Genomic DNA, 8,560 nt, shown 5'->3' with positions numbered 1-8,560 from the left:
TATCAGAGATGCCTACACTAGTTGGAGCTCTATGGAAATTAAAAATCCATCAGGAAAATATGGATCATGACCCCAGCTTGTATTTTTTGGGTTATTTGGAATGAAAGAAACAGGAGATATTTCGATGGAGTGTTGACTCCAATTGTAAGCTTAAGGCTCGTTCGTTTGGTTAACCTTTTTAGTTGGGCCAACTTTTCCCCTGTAAATAACTTAGATCACTGCCTGGACTTTGTCAGCTCTTAGCTCTATAAGTTTTTTGCTCTTACTGAGCTGTCAGATCCCCCCTTTTGTATCTTTGCATCTACTGGATGCCTTAATGAAATCTCACTTCATCAAAAAAAAAAAAAACTTAATAATTTGTCTCTGTTCTCATATACTCGAGATTCTTTTACTCTCATGCTTATTCCGAACTGACTCACAAATCTCTAAACAAACTGACATTTGATAAATATGGGACTACTGTCAGCGCACAAATAAAGATTGAAACTTATTTCCAACTGGTTGTTGTGCCTACATCTATACTTTGCTTCAGTTGTTTTTTTAAAATAATGAAACTCTACGTAGTTTAATTTTGTTTGTTGAAAAGCTTTTTGGGTTGTTTTAAAAACCTAAGATTATTTCTTAACCAAACAAGATGACCTAAAAAAAATTCAACGCAAATGGGGCTTATGTTCGTGTTGTACAGTACGAATTGAGTTGTATGTACCTTCACTATTACCACCACATATGAGCTTCCCGACTAATTGTGGGAAATTGAGAGATTTCTCATGCAAGAAATAGGGTAAGGTGCCTGACAATTAAGTCCTTCAGATGGTGCTTTCCCGTTATAATTATTTTTCTTCTTTTTGTCCATTTTTCTTTTTTTCTCTGTTTTCCTTTAATGCTACAGATTCAGTAATGTTGCTTCATGATAATTAGCTATGTGTGTGACACTGTTGATACTTTGTACTTTAATTAATTTTATTCTTTTCTAGAATCTAAATATGGGCACTTGGAAAATAATTATATGCTCTTTCCTCTACTCGTTGCCTTTGGTAAATTGTTGACACAAATTTTTAGGGCCTTTCAGTTTATTTTGGCTTCCCCATCAGTATTAAGTTCCCTTGCTCTCCTGGTCCCTTTTTCTCTGTCTGCAGGAAAAGTACCTTTTTTCAATTTCATGCTTACTAAATAAAGGTGCCAAAACGATGGCCCATTAATGAGTTTGCATAACAAATTCAAATTGGATTATCCATTTATTATCTACATACTAATTTCTCCTCTGTTATCACTCAATTATTTGCTTTATGATTCCCATCTCTTGGAATCTAATTTTGTTTCTGGCTAGAGGAGTTCACCATGCTCATTTTCATGTTTTTTAGTTTTCTTCCTCTTATAAGCTAGGGCAGTTTCTTTCTTGCAGGAATAGAATTAGATGATGATGAACTTGCACGGTTTGTGGAACACGTGGACAAGGATAATAATGGAATTATCACTTTTGAGGAATGGAGAGATTTTCTTCTACTCTATCCACATGAGGCCACCATTGAGAATATTTACCAATACTTGGAGAGGGTATGTCTTGTAGATATTGGGGAGCAGACAGTCATTCCGGAAGGCATCAGTAAGCATGTTCATGCATCCAAATACCTGATTGCAGGGGGAGTTGCAGGAGCTGCTTCTCGTACTGCCACAGCACCTCTTGATCGCCTTAAGGTCATTTTACAAGTGCAAACAACTCATGCTTCAATTGGTCCTGCAGTCAAAAGCATATGGAAGGAAGGTGGTCTATTGGGGTTTTTCCGTGGCAATGGGTTAAATGTGTTGAAGGTTGCACCAGAAAGTGCAATTAAGTTTTACGCATATGAAACCTTGAAAAATGCTATTGGTCGTGCCAGGGGTGTTGAAGACCAGAGAGACATAGGAACTTCTGGGCGTCTTATGGCTGGTGGAATGGCAGGTGCAATAGCACAAACTGCTATCTATCCCATGGATCTTGTTAAAACTCGGTTACAGACTCATTCATGTGAGAGTGGAAGTGTTCCTAGTCTGCGAAAACTATCGAAAGATATTTTTATACAAGAGGGACCTCGGGCATTTTATAGAGGATTGGTACCATCTCTACTTGGAATCATCCCTTATGCAGGCATTGATTTAGCTGCATATGAAACTTTAAAGGATTTGTCAAAGGTTTACATTCTTCATGATAGTGGTACAGCTTTAACTTGTGCTTTCTCAACTGTTACTACCTGTTTTCTCCAAGACAATGAAAACTAATTTCCTACGAATTGTGCATGTAATGCAGAAGCCGGCCCTCTTGTGCAACTGGGGTGTGGGACAATTTCAGGAGCCCTGGGAGCGACATGTGTTTATCCTTTACAGGTTATTCGGACCAGGTAAACCTGCAGTTTGATTCTTGGATCCAAACAATTGCCATTTTCTTCCCCTTCTATTTGGATGGTGTAGCTTTCTGGTTTATCATGTGACATGCCGTTTTTTTTACTCTAAATTGTATTCTTGCTAGAATGCAAGCTGATTCTGCATACAAAGGTATGGCTGATGTGTTCCGAAAAACAGTTCAGCGTGAAGGCTTCAGGGGATTCTACAAAGGACTTTTTCCAAATCTTTTAAAAGTTGTGCCAGCAGCAAGCATAACCTATCTTGTATACGAATCAATGAAAAAGAGTCTAGATCTTGATTAGCTGACATAGAGTCAGCAACAGATCTAAGGTTCAAACTGCTGATGCTGAGGCTGATGAAGAAGATGATGATGATAATGTGACATTAAATAAGATAAATTTAGCTCATTGGTGATATGATTATCAAAATCATACACCTGATTTTTGACTCCCCATTCGATATCGGCGGGGGTTATAGTTATAGAGTTTTCTCTTGTAGATTCAACTGACAAATGACTACGTTGGCAACTGAGAATAGTCCTCTTTTACAATGTATGTCTGAGTTATAGGAATATCCATTCTACACTTTTTGCCAAGTAAATGTTAAATGAATACAGTGAGGTGCAGACCTTTAAGGTTTTTGCTATATAGATTATATGCAAGTAAGATTCAACTCTTTATGTTCTCTGCCCTTACTTTATGCAGGCCTTGATGCAAATAAAACAATTGTAATAATAATGGTAATTGTAACTCAAGAAAAACTAACCTCTAATGCTCAAGTGTAAAGTAAGTTGTACAATCATCTATTTAATATGATCCTAAGACTTAAAATAATCCTATTTAATATTCTAGTTCTACAAACACGTGTTAATCAACGCATTAGTGCTGGTAAATTCAAGAAACAACAAAATGTGCGATTCACGGTCTAGAGAGGATAGAGTGCACACAAACCTTACCACTACTTCATGGCAGTAGAGATGCAGTTTGAAAAACCCTCGGCTCAAGTGCAACTGCAAATAAATTAAAGACTAAACCTTTTTCTTTTGGGACATATTTTATCTGATGAATTACGAACATGCATTTTATGAGAAGTTTTTAATCTTTATGAACAGTCTCTCAAATAAAAACTTTATAGTGAAGTTTCTAGTTTTACAAAACAGTGAAAAGCTACTCAAATACTTTTTTCATTTTTTCGCAAAAACTAAAATACTTTTTTTTTCTCCAAATAAATAAAAATAATAATGATTCATCGTGCTGGGGTATATTTTCTTGCAGTTTGGATTGGACAAGAGTTGCATACGTTATAGGAGTTTTTTTTGCTTATTTTACTTTTACTCACTAAAATAAATTAATTAATTGAGAATATTTACTTACTATATTTATTATTGTTGGGCCGAAAATTTTTCAGACTTTCTTTAGAGGCCCAATAGGCGAAAGCTAGTATAAATTTAGCCTATTCTACCTCACAGAGGCAAAGAAGGAACAGACCTTAGGGTTTTTTTTATTGGAGGTAACTCTCGTTTTCTGATCATCTCTTAGAATTGTATTGCTTTAATCTTATACTTTGCATGCGTGATTATTAGAAAATATGAATCTATATGTATATTTGAGCCGATTGTCTATCCGAACCCCAATTCTATAAGGATTACACTAGGTGGATATGTTGTTGTTTATTTGTTTAATCTATCAGTGTATTGTTCATTGATCCCTAGGTTTAAAATTTATGTAAATGTGTAAGCAGAATACATTTATAATGCAATATTTTTGGGGAGCCAGTCTATGTTTGTACCTTAGAAAGATCCCCATGTTTGTGATAAATTGTTGTTTGAGGGGAAAGAAAAATGAGTATTGAAACCTTGGTCATTAACTACATTAATGTGCAGAATTAGGCAAATAAGTTTCAGCTTTTATTTTTATAAGCCTTGTAAGCCTATGAGGACTGAATCTGTTGGTACATGTACTCACTTGGGCATGCCGTGCATTGACAATTGAGTGTGCATGCTTATATGGATGAACTATTCATACCAGAAGGGTTATATATCCATAGTGAGATCTGAAGAATTCATAGTTTTATGATTTGTGGGAAGGCAATTGCCAATGGGTGCGTGTCGGATTTGCCAAAATAGTGTATTTTTTGTGGATTCGCCAAAATAGTGTATTTTTGGTGAATCCAACAAGGGTGCGGCATCAAAGTGCAGAGTGTGTCCAACTAAGGGCAAGGGGTTCCATTTTATCATGGAATGGGCTAGAATATAGGTAAATTGATGTAAAAGATTCATAACTGATGCCTGATTTTATTGATGAATGTGCAATGTCTTTTAATTGGGTTTGTTTCTCGAAGACATGACTTGCTGATCCTGGCCCCCCTCTATTACCTACTGCAATTTCTTTTATGAATGTTTTGGTACGATCTCTTAATTTTCTTAGTTTCTGCTTTCATTTGATCGACAGCAACTTGCAACATCTGTGATCGTACAAAAGCTTCAAGACAATATGGTGAGTGACCTCTTGAAATTCTTCAAGATTTTGACATTGGGTTAGTTGGCAATTGTGGTTTCATGTTCTTTTCCTGTGGCTTTATCAGGGTATTCCAAAGATTTCAAATGACACTGACTTGCTTCACCCTCCTGCTGAGCTTGAGAAGCAAAATCACAAGCTTAAGCGTTTGGTCCAATCACCTAATTCTACTTTTCTGGTAATCTACTATCAATCACTGATATTTTAGATTTCCTTTGATATATGTATTAACATTATATGATTCCTTGCCTTGCTTGTTTAACGTTTATATACTGTCGCAGGATGTCAAATGCCAAGGCTGCTTCCAAATGTAAGTAACTGAAAATTAGTGGTTAATATCCTCATTTTTACAAGCGTGTTACTACTTATGTACTAATAATTTTATCTTATTCTTACAGAACAACAATTTTCAGCCACTCGCAAACTGTGGTTACATGCCCCAATTGCCAGCAAGTGCTATGCCAGCCAAGTGGTGGCCGCGCAAAACTTACTGAAGGATGCTCTTTTAGGGTTAAAGAGAAGGATATGATGGTCTTGGGTTGATACTTGCTAGAGGTGCTTTTAAGCTATGATATATTTTAAACTAGGTTTTTAAAGAATGAGTTGGTCAAGAAAACTTTTCCTTTGCTCAGTACTTTTTTTGATGGCATTTTGACTATAATATTGTCCATCTTGTTAGTCTTGACACATTTTGAAGTAATTAATCTTCTACTCCATGTTTGCTCATTCATGTGTTGGTTTTGATGTTTAATGCTAGAGCTGCATCTTATTCTGATTTTGTTGAAATACATGGCTCTTAGTTTCCCTTGTGTAAACATGCTTTGAGTCTCTTGTAAGATTCAAACACGTTCTTTATAACTTGTTTATTGGTAAAGTGTGCCAAGAAAGTAGTGGAATTGGGGAGAACAGGATGACAGCATACATCGACACGATAAGGTAACAAGAATCACTCTATTAAGAGAACTTCAACCCAAAACAAGCATACACTACATATACAGTGAAACTTCAAAGTCCAGCCCAACTTTTGAATGTATATGAAAAACATAAACCCAAAACACAACAAAGAAAAAAAAGATCTGGAAGAATGGCATAACCTTCCCTTTGCTTCAATGACTTGCCTGTGAGTCGTTGACATCCACTTAGATTAGATGCATTAAAGGGGTACTTGTTTTCATTGTCATCCTTGATTTTGTCATATTCTTCTTTCTCTTCTTTCGCCACATCTTTTTTGTGTGTCTTAGTTTGAGATGATGGTTTCTTTTGGGCTCAAGAAGACTATATGTATGGATAGTGGAGTTGTGGAACCCAATACTTCCTCACCATGGTAGAGAAATGACAATTCTAGAAGGGTCACTCTCCTAGAATTATTATGTTTATATATATTAGGTCCTCCTGTTTATCCACCACATGAAACAAATGTGTGTCGTCTCTTTCAAACACATATTTTTGAGATTTTATTTACTTAAAAGACAAGGAAATCTATCCACTCTCCATGTGGAGAAAAAGCAAAAGATTAAAGAAAATACCATTTGGAATTTCGGGGGCCAAAGTTAGCTGACAAGTGGAGAGAGGTGGAATGTGCCTTCTCAAAAGGTGCAAGTTAAAGAATACAATTAAAGTGTGGAAAATGTTAAGAGGGGAAAACAGTTGTAGCCTTAGCAGTCTTCACAAAAGTAGAGTATTTTATTTTTATTAATATAAGTAGGTGTTTGCATAAGGTTTTGCTTATCAAATCTGCTTAAAATCTAAGCTTCAATTTAAATCATGATTTTGAATTTCAAATTTTCTAAAAGGTAGGATTCCAAAGTTTGCAAAAGAATTGTTCGTATCATTTGAAAAGATTATATTGAAGAATAACTAATTAGTACTATTACTGACTATTTGATCTTTGTAAAATTATGTGTATTAGAGAGTTTATAATAACAAATGATCACAAACATTTATTTATAACAGAAACATCGAAATATGCAATTTACGGATATGACATTTTAGAATATTTCAATACCTTATTTATGAATGATAATTTACTCATATGATAAGATTGTATAATAATTGAGAATATTTTAAATAATTATCACATGAACTTTTATGTTTATAGAAAAGATACAACTTAAAAAATTCATTTTTACGTCCAACTAAATATTCAATTTCAAATCACCACTTGAAATCATGTCCAAATGCTTTTCTCTTTATAGATTGCAAGCAGTTTGCACCGTCCACTTCTTTTACCCAACACTTTGAACCCTCAAATGGTTTGGAAGTTGGAAGAATCTTATGGAGCCCCATAGCCAGTTAGCAACTATCAGATGAATTAAAACATTAAATTCAATTTATTTGGATTTGAAAACTAAAAGTTGAGTATTAGAAAAGTTTGCATATCTAATAAGGTATTTATGACTGTATAAGATGAAATTCGAACCAAATAGATGGATAAACCATAAAATGGTATGTGTGGTTTGACTGGTTTCTGAATATCATGACATAAACTTTCGATGAAATTACGTAGCAATATAAAATAAAACATTATATAGTTGATGAAATAATGAAAAAAAATTAGAGCCACCAAATTCGAAGTGTACACAAAACTATCCCAGTCGTAGATCCAACTTCCCCTGCGGGTGTTCGTTGAAGTCGCGGCTACCAACGTGGCATATATTCATTGGTCCACTTCACGAGTTATGAACTACCCGTACTGGTCGCCACATTTATTTATACTCTGAATTTCTCCTCCCCGCAAATTTCACTCTGTTTTCTCCTCTTCTTCTATACCTATTCAGATCTCTGCTATTTTTTTCTTCAGTGAGTATTCCATATTTGGTTATGGAAGAGCGGAATCGGAGGATGTGGACGCAGTATGCATTGTTATTATTGGCCGGTTGCTTCGTCTCTCAACTCTGCGCTTCTTCGGATGTGGTAAGATGTATATCTCTAATTGCATTTGTGATCGTGTTTGTTTTCGCAATAGTGTGTCTACTGGATCATGTTAATGGTACATGTGATGCGTTGGCTGAGAATTCGTTGTTTGATTGTAGAAATTTTACGAGTCGTTCGATGAGGCATTTGATGGGCGTTGGATTGTGTCTGAGAAAGAGGAGTTTAATGGTAAGTTTTTCTCTGGATCTGTTCTAAGTATTCCGTTGGAATTTGACAGATCATAATAGTTGAAAAGTTGATTTGTTTAGAAAATTACACTAAAGTTTAAAATTTGGATGTTGAGTTTTCGATGATTAGGGAAGTGTATATAAAAGAAGCAGTCATCCAGAATGCAACATTAAATGAGATCATCAATTGGTGTGCTCTTTCCCATATTTTTTTCTTGGTTTAAAATTGTAGTTATAATTTTGAATTTTGGCGGATGAACGAGGGTGACGAGGTTCTCTTCATCTGTTTTATGTTCTTCTCTTTGACGGTTAATTCTTATACTGTATTGGTATATGCTAGTTGTTCCTACTATGATCCGCGAATATCTTTCAGATTCATGTCATCATTCATTAATTTGTATGGAAATTAAACAGCAACTCTATGGATAATGCATTATTATTAGCCTTGACTGAGGGTGGAGGTAGTGAAGAAAAATCCAAAATATCAAATAGAAACTTAAAGAGTTGTGCTGATTAATGTGTTCAATGCTTATACAACTATAAAAAGGAGGGGGGGGGGGCGGT

The 8,560-nt window shown here is 35.2% G+C and overlaps 3 protein-coding genes across 3 annotated transcripts in view; all 3 read left to right on the top strand.

The window, feature by feature from the left end:
- The first annotated feature begins 983 nt into the window (after positions 1-983).
- LOC102591218 (calcium-binding mitochondrial carrier protein SCaMC-3-like) lies at positions 984-3,058 on the top strand. Its single transcript, XM_006366232.2, has 4 exons — positions 984-1,034; positions 1,384-2,191; positions 2,285-2,375; positions 2,504-3,058. Exons 1-4 carry the CDS (start codon positions 984-986, stop codon positions 2,679-2,681), a joined length of 1,128 nt encoding a protein of 375 aa, XP_006366294.1. The 3' UTR covers positions 2,682-3,058.
- A 776-nt stretch (positions 3,059-3,834) lies between these two features.
- Positions 3,835-5,697, top strand: LOC102587483 (40S ribosomal protein S27-3-like). Its single transcript, XM_006366221.2, has 5 exons — positions 3,835-3,888; positions 4,830-4,874; positions 4,963-5,073; positions 5,177-5,205; positions 5,294-5,697. The coding sequence occupies exons 2-5, from the start codon at positions 4,872-4,874 to the stop codon at positions 5,436-5,438; spliced, it is 288 nt and encodes a 95-aa protein (XP_006366283.1). The 5' UTR covers positions 3,835-3,888; positions 4,830-4,871; the 3' UTR covers positions 5,439-5,697.
- Positions 5,698-7,477: 1,780 nt separating this feature from the next.
- The window catches only part of LOC102587151 (calnexin homolog), a 3,829-nt gene continuing 2,746 nt past the window's right edge, over positions 7,478-8,560 (top strand). The window contains exons 1-2 of the mRNA XM_006366220.2: positions 7,478-7,808; positions 7,928-7,997. Of these exons, the coding sequence (XP_006366282.1) occupies positions 7,716-7,808; positions 7,928-7,997 (163 nt within the window). The 5' untranslated portion in view covers positions 7,478-7,715. The remainder of the gene's footprint in view (positions 7,809-7,927; positions 7,998-8,560) is intronic.

This window comes from Solanum tuberosum, unplaced genomic scaffold (assembly GCF_000226075.1).
Source record: "Solanum tuberosum cultivar DM 1-3 516 R44 unplaced genomic scaffold, SolTub_3.0 scf00578, whole genome shotgun sequence".
Lineage (NCBI taxonomy): Eukaryota > Viridiplantae > Streptophyta > Magnoliopsida > Solanales > Solanaceae > Solanum > Solanum tuberosum.
Note: the sequence above shows the minus strand (reverse complement) of the source record. Positions and strands in the feature narration are given on the sequence as shown.

Coding starts and splice junctions, on each gene's coding strand:
- LOC102587483 (XM_006366221.2), top strand. Junction 5,074..5,176: donor CACCTAATTCTACTTTTCTG/GTAATCTACTAT, acceptor ATACTGTCGCAG/GATGTCAAATGCCAAGGCTG. Junction 5,206..5,293: donor TGCCAAGGCTGCTTCCAAAT/GTAAGTAACTGA, acceptor TTATTCTTACAG/AACAACAATTTTCAGCCACT.
- LOC102591218 (XM_006366232.2), top strand. CDS start 984: ATGGGCACTTGGAAAATAATTATATGCTCTTTCCTCTACTCGTTGCCT. Junction 1,035..1,383: donor TCCTCTACTCGTTGCCTTTG/GTAAATTGTTGA, acceptor CTTATAAGCTAG/GGCAGTTTCTTTCTTGCAGG. Junction 2,192..2,284: donor TTACATTCTTCATGATAGTG/GTACAGCTTTAA, acceptor CATGTAATGCAG/AAGCCGGCCCTCTTGTGCAA.